At 44.9% G+C, this 25,151-nt stretch overlaps 1 protein-coding gene across 1 annotated transcript in view; it reads right to left on the bottom strand.

The window, feature by feature from the left end:
* The window catches only part of TMEM266 (transmembrane protein 266), a 119,397-nt gene that overhangs the window by 55,612 nt on the left and 38,634 nt on the right, over positions 1-25,151 (bottom strand). Inside the window, exons 2-3 of the mRNA XM_065906978.1 lie at positions 7,829-7,960; positions 5,032-5,220 (exon numbers count right to left, since the gene is read on the bottom strand). Of these exons, the coding sequence (XP_065763050.1) occupies positions 5,032-5,220; positions 7,829-7,866 (227 nt within the window). The 5' untranslated portion in view covers positions 7,867-7,960. The remainder of the gene's footprint in view (positions 1-5,031; positions 5,221-7,828; positions 7,961-25,151) is intronic.

The raw sequence follows: 25,151 nt of genomic DNA, 5'->3' as shown, positions 1-25,151 counted from the left end.
GTCTGGACCAACCTCAAAGCTGCCCTGGCTCCAGGTACTTATGGAATGGGTGCATTGTGGCAGCTCAGCTGGGGCTCAGAACATGCCTGGGCAGCTCCTCTGTTCCCCTCCCTCTCCTCTAAGTGACTGCTCACATCTGCAGACATGCACGCAGATCTGTGTTTTATCACTATCGAAGGAGGAAGTGCATGGCTGGGGGGAAGACGCAGGGAGGGCAAGGATGAAGGTGGTGGTGTAGTTGGCATGATGTGCCAGTGCGGCCCCTTGGATTGAATTGGAGACCTGGGTGAAGAGAAGTGAAAGCCAGAAGCAAATAGGACCAGAGTGGTCTGGGCTCATGGATAGCTTGGTACAGAGTCTGGGGGGAGGGAAGGCTTTTCATCCCTACCCTGCTTGGGTATCCTGTGGCCCCCGAATTGGGCACTAGCATTCCCGCAACGTACACTGTTGGCGGCAGTGGCTTCGTCGGCAGTGGACATGGACGAGAGGGAGCCAGAGCAGGGGAGGAAGAAGGACACAGTTCCAGTGGTGACTATGCCTGACTGATTGGCTTCGTGGCGCGTAGATGTCTTGGAAACCACTGGCTCCTGTCGAGGCAGGAAGGGGGCTAAGGGCCATTGTAAATGAGTCAAAGTGTGTGACTCACTCTGGTAATGGGCTGGGGAGGACAGCCAGGTAGGTCTAGACCCACTGACTGGGGCCAGATAGAATTCCTTTTTGGGAGAAGACAGTTCACTGTTGGGTCCTGTTGGGTTTGGGATGGCCAGAAGTCCTGACTGGGTAGGTAATGGCTCCTTAGGCTGGATTTAAGTGCTTCCACCAAAAAAAACTATTTTAAGCAATGATTTGGGTGAAGACTAGAACATTTCTCAAATATTCAGTCCACTCAGAGATAGAACAGATAATTCCACAGACGCTTGTTAGGATTATATGTGTATCTGGGATCCTGTGAAGATGTCCAGGAAATAATTGTATGTGAGCCAGGAGTTTGAGAGAGAAAGGAAGAGAACTGTGTTTGAGATGTGGCTTTGAAAGCTACAAATTGAAGAACGTTAATTTCAGTCATGGGGGTGGATGCACTTACCCAGTGGATAGAATTAGTAGAGTGAAAATGGCCAAATTCAGAAAATGAAGGACCCCAACATTCAAGGACCAAGCAGAGAAAGAATAAGTTTTAAAAGGCCTAGAATGGACAGCCAAAGGGGTAGGAAGAAAATCTGGAGAGTGTGATAGGGCAGCAGGAGATGGTGTTTCAAGATGGGGGAGTGGCTGACAGTCTCAAAGGCTGGACAGAGGACAACGAAAAGATCCTGGCCACATGGAGGCTGTTGATGATCTTGAGGAGAGTTGCCCTGCAGATAGGGCTGAAGCTGGACTGCAGGAGACCGAGGAATGAACGGGAGGGAGCAGAGTTTGGCTGCAAACGGGGAGAGAGATGGTAGCAGCAAATGGGACGTGGAGTCGGGGGAGGATGTGAGAGACCTGAGTGTGTGATGAGTCAGAGTGAGGATGTAACTGAGGCAGCAAAGTTCATGAAAAGGTGTGAGGGGAGCGGAATCAGCACTCAGAGGTAAGGTGGGCCCTAGAAGGGAGGATGCAAGGGACAGAGGGGGTGGGATGCAGTTCGTCTGTGACTGTTTCTACTTCCTGAGGGAAGGAGGAGATGAGGTCATCTGCTGGGGGCAAGAGCCGGCTTGGGGGAAATGGGAGGAATCTGAAATAGCCGTCTGGGGACCAGGGGTGAAAGGTCACCAGGACAACAGAAGACTGCCAGGCAAAACAGAAGCAAGCTAAGACTGCAGATCATGAGTCTGGGGAATGATGCTACAGGTGGGATGAGTCCTTCTCCCCCACCCCACCCCCCAAATCAAATGTTGAAGCCCTAAACACTGGCCAGCCCCCCAGTACTGCAGGTTGTGACTGTATTTGGAGGTGGGGCTTCTGGGAGGCAATTAGGTTTAGATGCGGTCAGGGTTGGGACCCCATGATGGGATTAGTACCCTTATAAGAAGAAGAAGAGACTGGAGTTCACTCTCTCCACTCATACAAAACAAGGAATGGCCATTTGAGGGCACAGCGAAAAAAACAGCTGTCTGTAACCCAAAGAGAGAGCCCCCCCAGCCACTGACCCTGCATCTTGGACTTCCCAGTACCAGGACTGTGAAAAAATGAATATCTGTGTTTCAGCTGTCCGGTCTGTGGTCCTTTGTTATGGCAGCCCCACCAAACTAAGACAGTGCCAATCTGCCCAGGTGTCTGACCTTCCCACCTGAGCCCCAGGCAGTCTGGGTATGGAAGCAAAGAGGGTGGACAGCAGAGAGCTCTGCAGTTTAAGCTCCATCAGGCAGATACGTGAGAAGGACAAAGGTCTGTTAGGAAAGTCAAAGCGCTTGACAGAGATGAATCTTTTCCATCTTTGCCTAGGGGTTTACCGACATTTCAGTGACTGCACACTTTTGACAGTATAGCCGAAGAGTGGGATCACATGTGCAATGTAGGCTAACACCACAGTTACAATGTGATTTTCTAAAGGGACAGATGACAAACCGGAAGCCCATAGTGCCAGCCTGGATCAGGAGCCAAGGCTCTATCTTTGTCTCGTCTCAAGTCACTGTGTGACCTTGGGCAAGCTCCTTCCACTCCCTGGACTCGGGCATCCTGTTAGAGTATTTAGAATACACACGTCCTAAGAATTTTTTTTCCTCCAGCTCTAACATTTGCAGATTCTGGGGAACTTAAAAGCACTGAAATACCATGGAACTCAAAAGCAGTGAATGGCAAGGTGGCTGGGTCACTGGGCACCCCCTTGCTGGGTACTCTGAGGTCTCATCACTTCCTACAGAAAATATTCATTCCTATATATAACAGTTCACTTAGTAGGAAGAGGTGTATTTGACCAGACTTACAGAACAGCTTTTCAAAGACCTAGAAATCATGTTGTTTTGCATCGTTTCAGAAAAGGCCAGGTTGGAAATTATGGGAAAACCCCAGGAAGTGCAGCAAGAGCCAAGAAGAAGCTTGTGAGGAGAGCCTTTCCTCCCTTCACAGTGTGCTTTGCTTCGGCTTCCTCGGGCTCTGGCTGGTGTCCTGTACCTGCTCTTCCTTCCTCCAGGAAGCCCTGTGGCTGCCAACGGAGCCCCCTGCGGAGAACTCCAGCGGGGAAGCAAATCCCTTCTGCCAGGCTGCTTCCTATTTACTCAACAGAAGCAGCGTTCCAGGGCGCACCTGGAGACTCAAATCAAATCAAGAGCCTCTTTGCCTTGCAGGCATCCTATTTGTATTCTCCCTGCTCAGAAGAAACCTTGCAGAAGCCTGATTCAGAAGTCAACGGAATGACAAAGCGGGGACACTGCCTTCTCCAATTCAAGCGAAGGAGTGGTGCCCCATAGCCTGGACCGCTGCAGTGCATGTGCCCACAGGGTGCAGACCGTGGACACGGTCCGAACCAGGACCCGCGAGGATCCTTCCCTCTTCTTGCCTTCAGACTGTAAACTGGAAAAGAACCTAACGCTGGTGCAGGTGAGGTGGCAAATGAGTCCCTGAGAACCGCGGGGGGAAGGATACCAGGGTGTACTATCAATTTTGACCGCCAGAGGGCAGTGACACGGGAACCGGGTGCGCAGGGAAGGCTCGACCGCCAATGTCGCTGGCGGAGGCGAGGACCTGGAGACCTGGAGACCCTGTGGTCAGAGCGTGCAGCCGGTGCTCAGACGATGGCGCCGCCGTCCGCGAAGCATCGCGAACTATATCCAACCGTTTTGCCTATCCGTTTCCAGTGTCCTGCTGACTCGAAGCACTGTCCTTGGAGAAGATTATATTTTCAGAGAAAGCCCCTGGGGTGAAGTTTTTGCACAAAGTGTATGGGTTTCACAATTATTGGGCAATTTACCTGGGGAAGGCCGGGAGCCCCTTCGTAAATCCGCGGGGGGAATCCAAGCTCTGCAAATTTAACTGTAGCTAAGGCTTCTCATTTGCTTCTAAAATAACCTGGCAACCCTTAGTTTTTATATTCAAAGCAGTCGGCGTGTTCCAAAAATATTTACCAGCGGCACCCAGGGAAGGAGAATAGCCCACGACTGGCTCCCAAGCTCAGGGCCAGGGTTTAAAAGTCTGTATCTAAGAGCCACAGGGTGGGGCTGGGGAAAGTCGGACCCCCTGTGACCCCAGGACCTGTTCCTGACCTTTCGCTTCCCCCATGTAAACTGAGGGTTTCACTGCTGTGTCTCCCATGCCCAGATTGAACAAAGATGTCCAATCTGATTGACCAGCTAAATAAAAGTAGGTAGGGGCCACTCTGTATCAGAGGCCACCAGAAAAGGAACGGCTAAGGTCTGCAAAGCTCCTGGCTGAATGCTGCTAAATTCCCTTCTGCCCTTAGCGTGTTCCCGCACACAGAATGCTCTCTTCCTGATCCCGTCCCTGGTGAGAGAACACTGTTTAGTGGCTAAGTCATGTCCAACTCTTGTGATCCTATGAACTGTAGCCCGCCAGGCTCCTCTGTCCATGGGATTTCCCAAACAAGAATACCAGAGTGGGTTGCCATTTCCTTCTCTGGGGCATCTTTCTGACCCAGGGATGGAACCTGTGTTTCCTGCTTAGCAGGCTGATTCTTTACCACTGAGCCACCTGGGAAGCCCGATATAAGGAAAGTACAGTCTAAATCCATTCCCTATGGGCTCTGACCCCCTGGGTGACTCACTTATCCTGTGGGTTTCCCAATTCTTAGGTGTCCAGATTGAGAGTTGTATGGGCCCTTAGGGACTTTAACAGCCTTTAAATACTATAATTCCCTGAGTTCCAAGCAAATGTTCCCTTAACGAGTTGTCCAGCAGCAACTGATGTTTTCTGTGCCCACAGCCTTTTTCTGAGGAAACTGCGTCTGAGGAGGAGGGCCCATGTGGCCTGATGTGAACTTCTGGTCTCTTGACTATCTAGCATCTCTCATCTCGGGCTGCCTCCCTGGAGGTACCCATGGAAACCTGGGGTGTTTATGCGACAGACTTCTTAGCTACTCAGCGGTCCCACACCTACCCTTCTCTTTGGTAATCTTCGTCCAGATTTGACAGGAGCTGCGAGCCCGCTGTGGAGAGGTCGACGGCAGCCAGGGGCAAGTCGCGATAGGCAAAGTTCACCAGCTGCACGGGAGCAATGCTCTTGGTTTCTTCGTCTACTTGTTGGGAGATGATCTCAACTTCGGAAAGTCCTCTTTCTGTGGCAGGCCTGAGTAGGGGAGGATGGCAACAGGACAGAGTCATCCCCCAAGAACAAAATGATGTTTCTGTTCCCCAGGGAGACGAGGGAGTAGGCACGGGATCACTGCTGTGCTGGAGGAGGGCGGAGGAGGGCAAAGGAGGGTGAGGTTCCGTTCCTCCCCACTGGCCATCCCACCACCCGTGCCATCTCCTTCATCAGTTGGGGAAAAGCAGAAGCGTGCTCACATCTGAAAACATGAGCTTTGGGGGCAGGTATAGACCCAGATGGAAACTCTGCCAACCAGCAAAGCCAGAATTTAGACTTTTAGGCTTCTCAGTCACCGGACTTTATGTTGGAGTAATTAATATATTCTTGTAAATTGTCTCCCGGGTTTCTTTGTAATGGTCCTACCATCTGTACACAATAGAGAAGTGAGGTGCTTGCTCACAACTGAATGTACTGCTGGTGCTTAGGGGGCTGATCTGGAGGGGCTGAGTGAGCCTTCAGGCCATGCAGACAGGAGGGACCAGCTGTCCTGGATGCTATTCTGTTCCTACTCACACTGGTTCTGTTACAGCTCTTTTAAGGTTGAGAGTAGGAAATGGGGATCAATAGATCAAATGTTCGAGAGGTTGTGAGTCTCATCCTAGGTTACTGTCAGACTCACCAAGGGACCTGCAAATAACCCACAACTCCATTATTACAGAGCATCTCAACCCGGGGCAGGGCTACCTCCTGTAACCGGTTATCAAGCAACCCAGCAGGGTACTTAGCAATTGGTGGAGGAATTTGTGGCTGTGACCTTCAGCGACCACAGGAGGTCACTAACAGCATCAATAGGAAAGGGGACTTTGCACATCCTGCAGTGTGTTGGGTAACCAAGAACTCTTCCTCCCAACACCAACAGCTATCCTGTGAAGAGAGGGTAAGCTGGATCATTTTGCTTTCACCTCCTGGGGTGCCGTCTTTGGTCTCCCCAACAAATCTTTGAGCCTCGCTCATCCTGTAGAATCTGAAGGGCTGGGTCTTATGCCTCTGGCCAAACAGTGAGGAGGAGTAAGAATTAACTATCCAAGGATCGTTGAGAGGCCAGTGGTAAGGCTGAGGTGACAGCCAAGTCTGTGTTAAACTGTTCTTGCGCTCAAGTGCAGATTCCAGTGCTGACTTCTGTGGGCCTCTGCATTCTGGGGCTTCAGTTTCCCCAGCAGAGGCACGACGAGGTGAAAGAGAGGTGCTGTCCCTTCTATATGACCTGATATGGGTATGAGAAAGAGGAAGTGGGGGGACTCTGAATTGAGAAGTCCCTACACTGGGCTGGATGGTTCTAAACGCTAAGCTTTTCCAACTACCAAGATTATTAGTTATTGAAAGTGACCCAATAATATACCGTGGCAGCGATCTGGAAAGTCTAGAGCTGCATCTGCCTACTTCTCTTTTGCTTGAATCATCCAGATAATTGAGGGAAAACAGGGATTTTTCTTGAGCACCACAGGTTGGTGGCCTAAGCCACCTGAATTCTCCCAGTAATTTCCAGTGCCCCAGTTCTCTTCTGTGGGCCTTATTTAAACCTTAGCTCTTTGCTCCCTGTCAAGCACGGATAATAGTACTCATCATGGTGTGACGTCTACAAAACGACTCAAGATCTTCAGACAGAACAGTCGCGGGATGTGAAGTTGCTGTGTTTCTCAACAATTGGAACAGAAGTGTGGTTGTTCATGCAGGAATCCTGGCTCCTCCAGATGTTCCCCCAAAACTAGACGACACTGGGCTGAATTTGTTCTTTTCTTTTGGAAACTATGGATTGCTGAACCGGGGCTTTCTGATCCCTGGGATGTTCGTGGAGGGCTGGGGTGAGTTTCTGAGACTAACAGGATGTGGTCCTGAGAAGCATGGGATAAGCTACTTCTGTCTTTCTGACTTTCTTGCTCTCTTTTCCCCTCCTGCTAATGGTCATAGCACCAATGGCCCGGCACCATCTCGCCTCATGTGGTCATCTTTCAGCAGAAGGAGACAAGGCCTCCTTTAGGGGGAGTAAAGGTCTGGGTGTTGGGACTGGTCCCTGGTCTTGGGTAAGAAGAACAGTATGGTAGACAACATGTATCAGTGATTCCTTTCTGCACCCCTCACTTTGCCATGTGACTCTGCAGCTTCCCATCAAAAGGAAGAGTATATTTCCCACCTCTGATGCTGTGTTCAATCAACAGACTTGTTTTGGCCAATGGGATATTAGTAATTCCACTGGACTAGCAATGGGATTACAATCCCAGTTTTGTTTTGTCTTTTGGTTGCACTGTGTGGCATGTGGGATCTTAGTTCCCTGACGAGGGATTGAACCCGTGTCCTCTGCAATGGAACCACAGAGTCTTAAACAGTGGACCACCAGGCTGGTCCCTACAACCCCAGTTTTGGATTACAGAATTCCTCTGCCTTTTTGAACTAAAAAAATGAGATGACATGAGTAAGGCAACTCAGAGAAAAAGTAGATTTTAACAAGTTATTTTAATGTCAGGCTCAAGGACAAAACCACCTGGAGCCCCTCCATCTCTACGGGGCTGGGGAAGGAGCTATTGGCTACTTCCCCTATCCCAACATACCAACTCAGCACCCGCAGAAAGCAGATCCCAGTGCTACTTACTGTGGATTGGTCATGTTGAAAGATGCAACCAGGGCCATGGGTTTTCCTGGTGTCTAGTGGGGCTCAGCTGTCTTGAAGCCTGACGTCAGCATTTCCAAGCATGAGTTCTACAAAACATGTGAATGTGGGACCCTGCAAACAAATAATTCAATAGTAGGAATTTGTTACACTCAGAAGCCAAACCAGAGTCCTCCTAAGCTCATCTAAAGATGGAAGCCCTTAGAACTTTCTCTGAGACTTCCCTTCAAAGTAACAGTGAACAGATTCCGATCATTACTTATGGCAGATACCAATAGACAGGATTTCTCTCTTTTTTAGAGATGAAGAAATGGGCCCAGAGTGACAAAGTGATTTTCTGCATCACACGGAGATGGCAGAGAGCCAGGTTGGACCACAGCTCTTTCTACTAAATAGCCAAGTAAAAACCAGGGTAACTCTATATACTTCAGCTTTAGCAATCTCAAAAATTAGGTTTGTCTAAAATAACCTCAAGAGCTTTCCCACAGATTTCTTTCTCCCGAGATTTCCCTCTCTTCATGTAGGCTGTTTCTTCACTCTTCCAGGCTTCCCTCTCTTCTTCCCAACCGGGTCACTTCAGGAGAGAGGCCACACACCTCAGACCCAAGCTGCCTGTGGTCATGAGGTATGAGATAGATGGGCCCCTGGGCTGGACAGCTGGTATTTGTCAAGTGGAGTAAAATGGAAGCTTTGTTCCCACCCAGACACTCCAAGAACAAAGCTAGTGGTGGAAGCTGAGCTCTGCTGAAGTAAAGAGATAAGATGACCACTCCTGAGGTCAAGGAAAACTTCCGTCTGCACATGTGCAGGGAGGCTCTTTGGGGGACAAAAGGGGAGGGGACACCACCCCATAATAAGTGTGAACAGCCCACAGGCCTCTGCAGTGGGATCCATTTTAGCAAAAAGTTGTGCACGTATGTTGGAGAGGGTCCTAGGACCAGTCAGGTGTGAAAAGAGAAGATGACTGACCAAATATAAACAAAGACCCAGAAGGACGGTCTTTTGTAACAGCGGTCCCCAACCTTTCTGGCGCCAGGGACCAGTTTCATGGAAGATGGTTTTTCCACGGGGTGGTGGGGGGAAATAGTTTCAGGATGATTCTCATAAGGAGTACACGACCTAGATCCCTCACATGCACAGTTCACACTAAGGTCTGTGCTCCTGTGAGAATCTAATGCCACAGCTGAGCTGACAGGAGGCAGAGCTCAGGTGGTAATGTGAGCAATGGGGAGTGACTGTCAATACAGATGAAGCTTCCCATTTGCTCACCTGCCACTCACCTCCTGCTGCGCATCCCCACTTCTAACAGTTGGGGACCCCTGCTCTATACGGGATTTAAATCACCTCTTACTGCAGCCCTCATTCAAGATACCCATATCCTCTCCTGATGTATATTTCTGCCTCAAATAAATAAACTTTATCTGTGTGTTCTCCCATACATTGTGCTATGTCTCTAATAATAAACTTTGTCCTCATTTTTTCCACCCATAAAATATGGGAATAGTAATAGAACTAACTAAATGAGTTAATGCATGTAAAACCCTTGGAATAGTGCCTGGCATCTACTGTTGGCTTTTATCAACAGAGCTATTGTTTTATAAATTTAAATTGCACAGTCTGTTGAATCTGAGCACATTCCAAAGCATTTGGATGTCTGAGTGTAAGATTTCCTCTTAAAATCTGGATTAGGTAAATAGAATATACTTTTCTACAAACAGATACTATAGTACCACCTTGAAGTCTTCTGGGAAAGAGGAACAGATTATACACAGACAAGGAGACAGACCCAGGTTTGGGGTGATTTTTAACTACTTAAAAGGGAAGTTACTCAAAGGGCTGGTCCTTTCATAAGTTACATTGTAATTGCAAACTGGTTTTCCTACAAGACATCAATCCAGGATAAATATCCTCTCCCAATCCTGAAGCTCTTCCCAGGTGGCGCGAGCGATAAAGAACCCACTTGCCAATGCAGGAGATCTAAGAGAGAGATCCCTGGATCCCTGGGTCAGGAAGATCCCCTGGAGGAGGGCACGGCAACCCACCCCAGAATTCTTGTCTGGAGAATTCCACGGACAGAGGAGCCTGGCAGGCTATGCTCCATGGGGTCACAAAGAGTCGGACCTGACTGAGTGACTTAGCCATGCAATCCTAAAGCTCAGCTCTCAAGGAACAAAGGGACAGACTTGTTACATGGTGCCAAAGGAAAAGGTGCTCCTGGAGTGAAACATATTAGAGGATTGATGGTAAACCTGCAAAGTGGGGAAGTGCATTCAAGTTCTGTGTAACTAAGAAAAGTAACAGCTCAAGGTAAAGGAAATTGAGGAAATCTTGGGAAATCTGAACTTTTAGCAACTGGAAATAAGACAGATGGAGAGCTTCATAAAATCAGAAGAGCTCTGGGATTTCCCTGGTGGTCTGGTAGTTAAGACTCTGCACTCTCAATGCAGGGGGCCCAGGTTCAATCTCTGGCCAGAACTAGATCCTGCATGCCGCAATGAAGAGTTCACATGCCGAGACAAAGACCCAGAGCAGCCAAATAAAAGAATAAATTAATAAAGCCAGAAGAGCTTTAATATGGGGACCACTGTTTTCACACCAGATGTTTTTGGAGCAAAACAAAGCATGGGAGAAAGAGCCAGAGACAATAGCAAGGAGAATCTGGACAGATGTTTTGCAGCCACACCTTGCTGGGGGTTTCACCTTACTTTCTACCCTCATAAGGAGGGCGTGAACTTAAAAATGAGAACTCTCCTGTAGCATCTGTAATATTAACTGTATGGTAAATATATCAAGTTCTCCATTCCATAGCACAGATTTAGTTAGTCTCAATCTTTTCAGGTCTTCCTACAAAGCCTCAAGCAAACCAACTCCTCCCAGTGGTTGGGCTGGTCACGTGGACTGTCCATCCTCCACCGACAATGAAGTCAGGATGGAGGTGTCCACAAATAGGGGTCCAAGTGAGCAACACTACCTTCTGGAATGATGTCTTAACAAGTTGTATTTGCAGGTGAGCCCTTTACATGCTATTCAAGATATTAACTCTCTGGAGTATATACTAGGAAGATCTTTGCTTCCATGGACCTTCCAGTCCAGGTGGGCATGCAAGTGTAAAATACACAAAACCCCCAAATTTTTGTGTATCCTTAGCAGTGATGAACAAGTAAAACTTGACAAATCTATATTTATACATAATAAACATAAAATACTATACTAATATGACCCATATAAGACATTTAAAAAAATAGAAATAAAAATGATTTAAATTTTTTAAATTTGACATTTTAGAAAGAAAGATTTCAAATATATAGAGCTGTAGAGATCTGTAGAGTGAATTTCTAGTTATTTTTCATCCAACTTCAACAGTTAACAGCACAGGGACTGTCTAGTTCTCTCTGTAGACTGCCCCTTCTCATGCCTCATGATTGTTTTGAAAGAAATTTGGGGTGTCATTTTATTCATGTGTAAATGTTTCAGTACATAACACTAAACATAACGGTAAGGATTTCCTCTAAAAGACGTAACCACAAAACTATCATCAACTATAAAATCAACAATATTTTCTTAATACTATGAGATATCCAGGAATCATTCACATTTCCTTATTTTTCCTATAATTTTTAAAGCTTTGTTGAATAAGGAGTTAAACAAGGTCCACATATTATGATTGGTTCACATGACTCTTAAATAATCTGTAGGCTTCCCCCTCCATCTCACTTCTTTCCCATGCAATTAAAAAAAAGTTATTTATTTTTAATTGAAGGATGATTGCTTTACAGTGCTGGATTTTTTCCCGTGCAATTTGTTGGAAAAACTGGGTCATTTGTTTCATGAAGTTTCCCATAGTCTAAATTATGGTGATTATATCTCTTTGGTTTCATTTAACATGTTCCTCTGTCCTCTGTATTTCCTATAAACATTAGTCCATAAACTTTAATAAGATTCACCTTCAGTTTTTTTTTTTTTTTTTTTTCACTTTCATAAGCAGTATCATGACTTCCATTCAGAGACACAGAATGTCTTTTTTTTCTTTTGTGACATAACAGCCATTGATGGTCACTCCCTAGATCCCATTAATTCATTAGGGCTTGCAAAAGATCACATGATTTCATCTTTCTGTCTTTATTCCTCAGCTTCTATGAAGACAAAGTCCCCCTCGTCAACTATTAGATTAGTTTAAGGTACAACTCATATAGAAAAGGAAGGATACATGCTTAACTTTCCCTCTTTTATTTATTGGCTTTCAAAATAATCTTCCAAAGTCAATCAGTGAGGTGTTTTGTGGTGGTGGTTTATTTTTCACAGTGTTACAGATTTAAACACTCACTCAGGAGAGGTTGAGAGGGGAGCAGGCTCCTTGGAAATGGTGACAGCAGGTTCCTGGAAGGAGATGTGGGGATGGGGAAAAAATGATTGTCATCTCCAGTACAGGCAAAGATGAGGCAGGATAGAGGGTTAAAATCCTATTTGGATGGACAGTGAGTAGGCTGCTTCAGCGATTTAGAACCTTAACAAGAAACGCAGTTCAGAAGGCAAGATCCCTTAAGATGATGCTTTTTAAAAATAATATTTTCCAAATGAAATAACGCCCAAAGCACAAGCCTAGCACGAAGCAGGTGTAGTCTAGCACTCTATAAATGAACATCTGCGGTGCAAACCTGCTGTCTCATAACCTGGGAAGGCAGAAGAGGAAACCTGTTTTGGATTTATTTGGTCTGGCAGCAGTGGGGAGGAAGGCTGCTCTTTAAACTTTAGGCAATTTCAGTCCATCTCACTTGTTGCTCATGAGTCTGTCTATGTAATTTACCAAAACCATATTGGCTTGTTCCAGCCAGACCTGCAAAGTTCAAGTTGGCATCCTAGGGATCTTAGAGCTGAAAAAGGCTTCTAAAAACAAGTAGTTAGTTCCCTTACCTACCAGGTGAGAAAATCCGTAATTTGGCTCACCTGTCCCCAGGGGCGACTAAGTTTACTCAACTAAGTCTACTCCTCATCTCTTACTCTAGTGACAGCCCCCTGGCATACATGATCTGCTTTCATCTGTGTTCCATTGGTTGCCAAACCTGCTTTTACTGTGAATCACCTGAGGGTCTTTTGGGAAATATAAATTCACAGGCTACACTGTAGAAATGCTGAATCAGAACTGTGCAGGTGACGTCTGAGAATCTTCTTCAAGTTCCCCAGGTGTTTCTGACATGCAGCCACTGCACTTGACCCTCAATATCAGTGGTTCTTAAACTTTCCATTGTACCAGAATTACCACGAAGGTTTATGCAAATACAAATTGATAGCCCTACCCACAAAGTTTCTAATTTAGTATGTCTGGGGTGGGAACTTGAGAATCTATATTTTGAAAAAACTCCAGAGAATAATGATTTGCTGATCCACAGACCACACTCTGATCTTCTGTATCAGAAAGTCTGCTTGAGGTAATTTATAGAAGGGATTTTTATCCCTGTGTATTTTGCACACAAAGCTAGTATGGTGAAATAGTCAGCAAATCCTATCCTGGCCAGGCTGAAGATGACCCGCTATATTAGTTAGGAATAATTTTATTTGCAAGTAACAAAATATCTGACTAACAGTGACTTAGGCAGTAAAGACTTCTAATTATCTTACATAGCAAGAGGCCTGGAGGCAGAGGCTCAAAGATATCACCAAGGACTCAAGCCCTTTGTATCTTGGCATTCCCTCATTCCCCTTGTGATGCATTATTCATATTTGTTGCCTTGTGGTTGCAGAATGGCTGCTGCAGCTCCAGCTTGCACATCCTCACACTAGCTCCTACCAAAAAGAAACAATCAAAGCCTTTCTCCTCATGAAGTTTGGTCTTTTATTTAGCTGGTATTATCTTTCCAAGGCCTCTATTCAACATCTAATATCTCTTGGGCAGAGCTAGGTCATATGGCTGCAAAAGAACCAAGGACAATACACAGCTGGCCAAGGGAGTAAGGGGTGCTATGAGACCCTAGACCAGTCGTGACTCATCCTTTAGGAGCTGGGCATATTGTTACCATAAACAAACCTCAGTTCTCTTAGCAAGCAAGAAGCAAGAAGGAGCTCTCTGGTGTATAACCACCTGTCTGCCAGACCAGGTTTGGACACTTCTGAGATGGTTCTGAGGCTCTGGTGAAGGAAATTTCCTGGGTCTCCAAACAAGACTGGCCAAGTGTTGGTAACTTGGCAGGAGAGATAAAAGATGTGCTCTTACCAAACCTCGGGGTTCATTTATTTAGAGAGCACATGTGTGGGGTCCAGCTTTGCATCCTCAAGCACGCTGCAGAATCTGCTCCTAGGGAGAAGCCAGTGAGCACAGGCACCTTTCACAGATACGATGTTCCACACCCCCAGAAGGAGGCTGTTTCTTGCTCTAAAAGACAAAGGTTCGTGTACAGCAATGCAAGGTCAACCTTGTTGTTACCTTGACCCATTTGTACCTTGCTCTGTTAACAACGAGTGAAAATGAAGAAAATCAATCATGTCTGCGAGCATTCTCTCTCTCTCATCTCCAGTCCACTGCACAGTCCTTAGCAGTTAAACAAGCAGGCAGGGAGTCCACGGTGGCTCTTTTCTAGATGCGGCCCCGTCTCCTGTGGACCGCTCTTACTTTCTACCATTTGCTCTTCTCCACTTACCAAATAATGCAGCCACTCAACTATTACCAGTCTCATAAAGCAGGGGACACACAAAATGAGATCACACAAAACTAGATCTGAAATTACTCTTGTGTTCCGAGAAGAAAACCAAGAGGACCACTATTCTAATCCTTCCCTTGCTCCCAACAATTTTTTTTTTTCTAACGAGCACTTCCCTAAGTTGTCCCTGCTGGAACAAAGGATCCAGTGTTTCCTTGCCCCTGGTTAGCCTGGGCAGAAATGGACATCCTATAGCAGGCATTCCTTACCCGCCACTTGATGTCATTGTCCCTCCAGAATTCTGCAGAGCTCCTGGGGAACTCAAGTATCTGTGATTTAGAGAAGTGATAACAATGAGCTAGGGCTGCAGTGGCTGACCCTACCATCCCCCCTCCCCACTCCAGTCAAGCAAATCTTAAGAGTAAGACTTTGTAAATCTCTGAAGAAATCTTTGGTTGTACATGATGGTAACTAAAAGATTTAAGAACTTGGACATAATTAACTTTGTCATTGAATTCTACATTGCACCAGACAAATGACTATTCTTTGATAAATGGGGGAAAATCCTCTTTCTTCAATACTTTTATAGTACTTTTTTGTACATCTGTGGTAGGATGCAAAAATGACTGCATTCTCACTCTCCCTGTAGTAATCCCCTTTTGTTCTTACATATGTTGGTAAGTGGCTCTCCCTAGGAGCAGATTCTGCACCAACTCATATGTTGGTGCTATTGGGAGGTAATGCCTTTGGAAAGTAATTAAGTCATGGGGAAGGAATCCTCACAAATGGGATTAGTACCCTCATAAGAAGAAACACAAGAGTGATGACCTCTTAGCCATGTGAGAATACAACCAGAACACCGCCTACTATAAACCAGGAGGAGAGTCTTCACCAGACACCGGGTCTGCCAGCACCTTGAACTTGGACTTGCCAGGTCTCTGAACTATAAGAAGGCCCCCAGCCTATGACATTCTGTGACAGCAGCCCAAATGGACACGGACAGTCACAGAGTTTCTCGTTACCCCCTCACCTGTCGCTGGGGCTGGCCATGTGACTTGCTTTGTCAACATAGATTGGAAACTGTGATGATTAGTTTTATGTGTCAACTTGGCACACAAGGGGCTCTCTGTTTAAACAGTGTGTCTCGGGGTGTCTAAAAGGATATTTTTGCATGAGATTAAAATCTGAATTGGTAGACTGAGTAAAGAAGGCTGCCCTCGCCAGTGCGGGTAGGTCTCATTCAATTTGTAGATGGCCTGAAGAGAATAAGAAGTTAGTAAGAAAGAATTTGGAGAAGGCAATGGCACCCCCATTCCAGCACTCTTGCCTGGAAAATCCCATGGACGGAGGAGCCTAGTAGGCTGCAGTTCATGGGGTCACTGCGAGTCAGACACGACTGAGTGGCTTCGGTTTCACTTTTCACTTTCATGCATTGGAGAAGGAAATGGCAGCCCACTCCAGTGTTCTTGTCTGGAGAATCCCAGGGATGGCGGAGCCTGGTGGGCTGCCGTCTATGGGGTCGCACAGAGTTGGACATGACTGAAGCGACTTAGCAGCAGCAGCAAGAAAGAATTCTCTCTCTCTGCCTCAGTGACTGTGAGCTGGGGCATCAGCCTTCTATTTTCACACTCAGGCTCAAAATTATCCTGTTGGCTTTACTGGGTCTGGACTTCTCAGTTTCCATAATCCTGTGAGCCAGTTCCTTATAATAAATCTCTTTATTCACACACACATGCACACATATATATCCTGTTGCTTCTGTTTCTCTGTAGAACCCTGATGACCACATCAGTTAACAAGAAAGCACTCATGTGACTGGGCTTGCCCTCTCTCTCACATGTTTCCATGACAGCCAGCATGCCCAGTCACCCCGGCCAAGGACGGCCAATAGCCACCTGCACCTGCCCACCCCCAGACACGTGAGTTCAGTCAAGTTAGAAGAGTCACACAGCTGTGCCCAGTCTACATTGCAGAGCCGCAAGCCCATGACCTAAATAAAATTTTGTTTTTTCAAAATCATTCTTTAGCCATTTATTAGCACCTGGTGTCCTCTAGGAGTATACCAAAGACTGGGGTTACCAAGATAACAGAGACACTCAGAAAACTCGTGGGCTAGTGATAAGACAGATGCACAGATAGAAATTAAAATTCAGAGAGGTGAGAAGAACAAAACATTACAAAGGAGTGTTTTGAAAGCTGTAAACTTCCTTATAAATATCAGGTAACTAACGACTCCTCACACTGGCAGGTACAGTCTTCTTCCTTCAGCCATCTGTTAGGAAAGGTTTGTTTCTCTCAGCCCACCAAGTTTTGGGAATGGTTGTTATGTGGTATTACTGTGGTAACAGATCACTGATACATTATAGGTAAATGTCCACTGCAACACATAAAATAATAAAAAGACACATATGTATATATTTTTTAATGAAGCACAATTTTATTTAAATTTTCCAAAATTTATACTAAACATGTTGTTTCTAAAATGCTTCACCATGATACAAAGCTTTTATTATTTCACCTTTCTTTTAAAGGTTTTTCTTTTTGTGTACAGTTCTCCAATAGAAGCCTGAGTCCTGAGTTGCCCAGTTAGGAGCTTCTGACCTGCTATTCTGATTTTCTTCTCAATATTCATGGCCAACATCTGGCTTCCAAATGACGGCTTTTGGTATTTTAATCACTTGCTGATGAGGTGAGCCTGCAGTGCTACCCATAACCACATGACCTAATTTAGACTCAATCCTGGCATCTAGTCTTGCATGTCTAATCAAATTTACAACCCACTTTAAGGGACTGGCCAGATGTAGCAAAGATGTATATTTTTGTATACATCATCATATTAAAGATAACCTCTTTCCAGCCTCCATTTTAACCTTCCATATCTCCTCTGAGGTCCTAGGTTAACACCCAGGTGTGGAAATCCTTGCTCAGAATTATGTACTCATAATTCTGTACTCACAGATATAAGCTAGTTTTGGGGGGGTTTGTGTTTAACAAAATAAAACCAACTCTGTAATTTGCTTTTATCACTTAGCAATATATAATGGAAATCCTTTCTGGCCAATAGAGAAAGATTTACACTTTTCTAACTTCTTAATTCATATATATATATACACACACGTATAACACATAACTTTATATAAATTGCTTATCATAAAATTCATGTCTTTAGTAGCACATGTCTTCTCTTTTGCCCACTTCCCCCTCATTTGCCCACTTCACCTGCATCACTGTTGCCCTCCCTTAATATACATGCAGGAGATGTGAATTCGATCCTTGGGTCAGGAAGACCCCTAGGAGGAGGGCATGACAACCCACTCCAGTACTCTTGGCTGGAGAATCTCATGGACAGAGGAGCCTGGCATATAGTCCATAGGGTCACAAAGAGCTGGACACAACTGAAGCGACTTAGCACACACGCACATCCTTATTGACAGGCAATTTCAGAGTGTTGGGGCCCTGTGAAAAATACTACAATAAGGATCTTGCATACATGTCATTATGTACTGGTGTTTTTATTTGCATGGGATAGATTCCCATAAGTGAGATGACTGGGCTAGAGACAATATATCTTAAATTTTAATAGTTAAAACAAGATTGCTTTGAAAGTTCCCTTTTGAGAGAACGTCTTAATCATTTGCAAGTTGAGGGTGTCTGTGGACCAGATAAGTCCAAATACTTGCTTAATTATACCCTTGTCCCCATGGAGCACTGGAGTGAAAATAGAGGACAAGGGTGAAACCAAAAATAGCAATAAATATCCTTGCACCACAAGAAAAGACTTAGTTGACTCAGGAACCCTGTCACAGTATTTCTATGAGTTATTTCAGAACAGTTAATGCCCTGAGGATTCTGTTTTCTTTCTTGTGCCATAAACCCTAACCATCCCAAGTAAACCAGCCACATAACCAGTTCCTGGGTTCCTGCCCAATCCCAGGAATTATGAGCTGTGATCTATCCAAGGAGATTTGACTTCTCTGGGAATGAGGATAGGAGAGCACCACAGAGGAGGGGGGATTACAGGGAAATTCTGGTGTTACCTTCTAATAGTTTCCAGTCATATTTTAGGCACTAACCTATATATTGATATATTGGAGCAGGTTGCCATTCCCTTCTCCAGGGAACCTTTCCAACCCAGGGATCGAACCTGGGTCTTCTGCACTGCCAGCAGATTCTTTACCATCTGAGCCACCAGGGAAGCCCCACACATTGATATTTTTCTCTGTCTGTTCAGGTGCTCAGTCGTGTCTGACTCTTTGCGACCCCATGGACTGCAGCATGCCAGGCCTCCCTGTCCATCACCAACTCCCAGAGCTTGCTCAAACTCATGTCCATCGAGTCAGTGATGCCATTCAACCATCTCATCCTCTGCCGTCCCCTTCTCCTTCTGCCTTCAATCTTTCCCAGCATCATGTTCTTTTCTAATGAGTCAGTTCTTTGTATATACTTACTTGTTAAAAAGAGAGTGACTTTGCTAAAATTCTTATCCTTTGATAATGATTTGTATCTAGTTGACCAGGAACTATAGCTAAGTTAAGCCTGCTATATTTCCACCCACACTCTCTGCCAGCTTAGACGTGTAAATGACACGGACCTCCTCAGGGGGACCTGCTGGGGCAGGTCTAATCACAGGAGAGACAAGGACCAACCCCAATCTGGAAGGGGTTTACCCGAAGTGGCTGTTCAAGGGCAAGCAGGGAGCCATCAGGAATCGAAAGGTGACCTTTGTCCCACTTCCAATAGGACAGGATGTCCTTCCAGTTCAGTGTAGAGAATCCAGTCATGACCTCACTCAGTGGCGAAGTCAAGGGAGTTTGGCTCCTGGGGCAGTCATTTCCAGAAACCAAATAAATGTCACAGATGCAAAGTGGGTCCACATTATCAGTAAGCAAAGACACATAAATTCAAACCATTTTTTCTCCTAATGGACTGGGAATGACTTATAATAACTGGTACTGATGACTGTGTGAGAAAATGGCCATTCATGCACATCACTGAGATATATATGTGTGTGTTAGTTGCTCAGCTGTGTCGAGCTCTTTGTGACCCACGGACTGTAGCCCGCCAGGCTCCTCTGTCCCCTCTGTCCATGGAATTCTCCAGGCAAAAATACTGGAGTGGGTTGCCATTTCCTTCTCCAGGGCATCTTCCCAACCCTGAGATTGAACCTAGGTCTCCCACATTACAGGCAGATTCTTTACTGTCTGAGCCATTGTTGATAGAAGTGAAAATTGTTGGAAATTTGCTGAAAGGTGATTTCACAATATTTGTTTAAATTATTTTAATGTGCACTCTTTGACCCCGCAATTCAACTGTTAAAAGATATGTTTTAGGGGAAAAACAGATGCATACACACATATAGAAGTTTCCTAAATTTATATATCACACCTAGCACATAGTAGGTGCTCCATAAATATGTGTTGATAAGAAATCAATAAAATAATAAATTGAAAGCAATGCAAATATCAATAGGAGACTAAGTAAATAAATTAAGGAACTTCTGTATTACAGGATTGTCCTACGGCTATTGGAAAGGATGAATGGAAGACTGGGAAGGACTGACTGCAAAGGAATATGAGGGAACTTCTAGCAATATTTTAAATCTTTATTGTGATGGTTCCAAGTGTGCTTTTAAAATGGGTGCTTTTTATTGTTTGTAAATAGTTCTTTCAACAATACGGCTGGTTTTTTTTTTGGATGAAGGTATACTATTTTCATTAACATGGAAAGTTGCCTGCAATGTAACAAGATGCTGAATTCAACAAAGATGAATTCAACAATTCAACAAAGATGCTGAATTCCAGGTGGGTGAGAGAGCCAGGTATCAAGCATTTATGGTCAGGAACATGGACTGGGCCCTGGTGCTGCTCCAGCAAAAGCATCGCTGATGCCATTGCACCACCCCGACATCCTCTCCTCCCCAGCTTCCAAGGTCCCAACTCCACCTGATTAAAAACTGGCAGAGACAGATCACACAGCTGCATCCTGGCTGCAAGGGAGGCTGCCACCTTGCATGGGGGGTGGACTCAACATGGGAATTTCCCCAAATCTAGAAAGGCCACTGAAAGGATGTGAGATGATCACAAATATGGCAATAGTTATGGACTATAGTCTACAGTTTATGGACTCCCATGTACATCTTGACAGGACTCTGCCCAAGAGGACCAGAGGAGTGCCAGGGACACAGTGTCCAAAGCAGGAACTGAAGGTAGCCCTCTCAAGTTAGGCAAGAATCCAGTGGAATAGTGCATGCAGCTCCCCTACTGCACCGGGAGGGGCTGGAGTGGGCAGAACACAGAAGGCAGGTTTCTAAAGAACTTACAAAAGTATCCTTGGATCAGGCCGGGTGAATACAGGGAATTGGGTGTGGGAAGGAGCAGAAGAGCTGGCCTGTAGGTCAGGTTGTGTAGCCTGGACAGAAGTTTTCATTTACATGGGATATTTTAACACCTGAAAATGAGTCTGTCCTAAATCCTGAAGGGCTTCCCTGATGGCTTAGACAGTAAAGAATCCACTGCAATGTAGAAGACCTGGGTTTGATCCCTGGGTTGGGAAGATTCCCTGGAGAAGGGAATGGCTACCCACTCCAGTATTCTTGCCTGGAGACTTCCATGAACAGAGGAGCCTGGTGGGTTACAGTCCATGGGGCCGCAAAGAGTCGGACATTAATTAACAGTTTTTAAATCCTGAAAGTGACTAAAAAAGCTAAAACATCTTGCCATGTTCATGTCAGGTGATGGGGGGAGACAGACAGCAGAATATGTTGAAAAAAGTCATCGCTTGATTGTTCCTATCAACCTCCATTCACCTAAAAGGTCCAGATGGCTGCATCCAAAGTTATTAACAGGTAGGGAGGTAGGAGGGAGAAGTGGTATTCTCGAGGAGAGGTTTCATTTCACTGCTTTTTGTTCCTGAGCATGTTTTGTTAAAAAAAAAAAAGACAGGGATAATCTAGATATGATGAACTTTGAAAACACTGTGTTGGGTAAAAGAAGTCAGACACAAAAGGCCACATACTGTATGATTCCATTTATATGAAATTTCTCAAATAGATAAACCTCTAGAGATAGGAAGCAAATTAATGGTTGCTGGGGGCTGGGGAGAGAGAGGAATGGGGAATGACTGCTTAGTAGTTGAAGGGTTTCCTTTTCGGGTTATGAAAATGTTCTGCAACTAAATAACACTAAAGGTTGCACAATGATGCAAATATACTATCAGTGATGGTACATTTCATGTCATGTACATGTTACCACAATTTTAAAAACTAGGAAGGCAAAACCAAAAGTCAACCAAAGCAACAACAAAAATCTAGAAATACTGCTTGACAAGGAAAGATGTTCACTACAAGGTAATTAGAAAAAGTAGGCTTTAGATTATGTTCATATCTGGAAAAAAAAAAAAAAAGCCCATATAGTGTGATGTATATTTAAAGCAATCTGAAAGGACAGACCCACAATGTTCAAAGAAGTTATCTCTGGGTGGTGGGACTACAAGGAACTGTTTACTTTATATGTTTCTATATCGTCTCATTTTCATTAATAATGAACTAAATCTACTTTTAAACTAAAAAACGTACATAAGGTTAAAAATTGGTAAGTGTGTATGAGAGATACAGGAAAAGGGCTGTGGGAATCCCAAGGCAGACTAGACAGCTTCCAACTGCCTGGGTTCTCGAATCTTCCTCAAAGCAGTCTCCTGATGAGGCTCCTTACCTCCAAGCTTCTCTTCTCTGACACATCTTACATGTAGCCACCACATAACTCTTCTGCTGAAGCTGGGGTTTGCTCAATCCCCACTGCTTACCGACTTGGTACTGTTCAGCTGCTCAGTCATGTCTGGCTCTTTGCGACCCCATGGACTGCACCATGCCAGGCTTCCCTCTCCTTCACTATTTACCGAAGTTTGCCCAAATTCATGTCCATTGAGTTGGTGGTGTTACCATCTCATCCTTTGCTGCCGTTTTCTCCTTTTACCTTCAGTCTTTCCCAGCATCAGAGTCTTTTCCAATGAATTGGCTCTTCGCATCAGATGGCCAAAGTATTGGAACTTCAGCTTCAGCATCAGTTCTTCCAGTGAATATTCAGGGTTTATTTCCTTTAGGATTGACTGGTTTGATCTCCTTGCAGTCCATGGGACTCTCAAGAGTCTTCTCCAGTGCAATCTGAAAGGATCAATTCTTTGTCGCTCAGCCTTCTTTATGGTCCAACTCTCACATCCGTATATGACGACTGGAAAAACCACAGCTTTGACTAAACAGACCTTTATCGGCAAAGTGATGTCTCTGCTTTTTAATATGCTGTCCAGGTTTGTCATAGCTTTTCTTCCAAGGAGCAGGCACATTTTAATTTCATGGTTTACTGCTTGCTGAACATGGTCTCAATTCCTTGACCTGTGATTCAGAACCCTCCACCACCGGACCTCAACATTTTAAGCCATTCCTCACCCTCCTTTTGTACTGTGTTCCAGCCAACTTGTCCAGACACCACTGTTCCCAGTGCCTGGACACAGGCACACAATTACCCTCCCTCTGCCTCTGCTTATGGAACTCTCTCAGCAGGAACACGGATTCCCCTATTCCACAAGTCCCAACCATAATCTCTCTCTCATCCAACCGTCTATAACCCAGGGTCACTGCTTCCACCTGAATGCAGTGTCAGGGAGCCAACTCTTTCCTCTCTTCTGTACACTTTAACTGTACATCACTCAGGGCATGTACCACTTTTCTACTTTGTCTTATAGAGGTTTAGGCTCCTGTACCATCTATTCTAGACTACTAGCTCCTTAAGGCCAGGGTTCATATTAGCAAACGGAAAGGAAAAAAAAACTCAAAGCACTTGAAAAAGTATTCAACATTGCTAATTATGAGAGAAATGGAAATCAAAACCACAATGAGGCATTACCTTACACTGGTCAGAATGGCCATCATCGAAATGTCTATAAATGCTGGGGAGGGTGTAGACAAAAGGGAACCCTCTTACACTGTTTCTGGGAATGTAAATTGGTGCTGCCACTATGGAGAATAGTATGGAGGTTCCTCAGAAAACTAACAATATAACTACCATATAATCCAGCAATCCCACTCCTGGGCATGTATCTGGAGGAAACCCTAATCTGAAAAGATATATGCATCCCAATGTTCTCTGCAGCTCTATTTGCAATAGCCAAGACATGGAATAACCTAAATGTCCATTGACAGAGGAATGGATAAAGAAGATGTGGTACATGTATACAGTGGAATATGACTGAGTCAAGAAAAGAACGAACTAATGCCATCTATAGCAACACAGATGGACCTAGAGATTATCATACTAAGTGAAGTAAGTCAGAAAGAGAAAGACAAACATCATATAGTATCTCTTATGTGTGGAATCTAAAAAGATGATACAGATGAACTTATTCATAAAATAGAAACAGACTCACAGATTTCAAAAACAAATTTACAGTTACTAAAGGGGAAAGGTGGTGGAAGAACGGTAAATTAGAAGTTGGGATTAATACATACACACTATTATATATAAAATAAATAATCAACAAGGAGCTACTGTATAGCACAGGGAACTCTACTACAGGTTAGAGTTATTATTCTGTAATAACCTATATGGGAAAAAAAGAATCTGAAAAAGAACAGATAAAGGTATATGTATACCTGAACCAATCTGCTATTCACCTGAAACTAACACAACAATTGTAAGCCTATATCCCAATATAGAATAAAAACTACATTAAATCCTTAAAAAAATAAAAGAAAAATCTCTCAGGCACACTTCTATATGCCAGATTTAGTTCAGCAGCTTTTCTAAAGGCAGAAAAATTAGGCAGGGCCCTTAGATGGCCCCATGAGTATGCTTTCTGCATTCAAAAAGTATTCCTCAGTTAACCCATCAAACTCGAGGACAGTTTTCAGCAAGTCAGTGCTGGAGGCAGCCTTGGAGGGGCCATCAGCAATGAATGTGCAAGGTCATCTTTGTGCCTAAAGGAGAAACACGACTGAGCAATTACCCAGCAAATGATATCCTCTTGGAACTCAGTAGGATGTTAAAAAAAATTAATAGACTTTATTTTTTTAGAGCAGTTTTTAAATTTAAAGAAAAATTTAAAGTATAGAGCATTTCCACATGACTACCACCCCTCCCACCACCACCCTGCATAGCTTCCAGTGGTATATCTGTTGCAATTGATGAAATCAGAAATCTGCATTTTAACAAGATTCCCAGGAGACTTGTAGGACATTACAGTTAGAAAAGCACTAGGGACCATGATATTTAAATTCCCTTTCAGTTCTAAGCTTCTAATACAATCTATGACCTTTACTATGACCTGATCAGGAGGGAGGCTGCTAGGAGTTCTCTGGGAGGATGCTGACTGGCTGGGCCTGCAGTAAGCCCGAGGGCGCCTTCCCAATCAGCTCCAGGGCTGGCATCCAGGCACAGCAGGCAGCTGCTGGCGTGACCCTCTTGGAGAGTCGTGCTGCCCTCCAGCCAAGGAAACCTCTTGAGTTGTCACGACGAGTGTGACCCGAGATGAAAGCTGGGGGTGGTGCCCACATGCAGTGAGCTTTGCTGGTATATGCGGCTTCACGTGGAGACCTGGACTCCGGGTCCCTGAGCAGGCTCAGCTGCTGGAGGGTGGAATTAAGAGGAGATGGGAATTGCAAGGAAGATTCCTGGTGAGTTCTG

Source organism: Muntiacus reevesi, chromosome 15, assembly GCF_963930625.1.
Source record: "Muntiacus reevesi chromosome 15, mMunRee1.1, whole genome shotgun sequence".
Taxonomy (NCBI): Eukaryota; Metazoa; Chordata; class Mammalia; order Artiodactyla; family Cervidae; genus Muntiacus; species Muntiacus reevesi.
The sequence above is the reverse complement of the archived record's forward strand: the minus strand, read 5'-3'. Positions and strand labels throughout refer to the sequence as shown.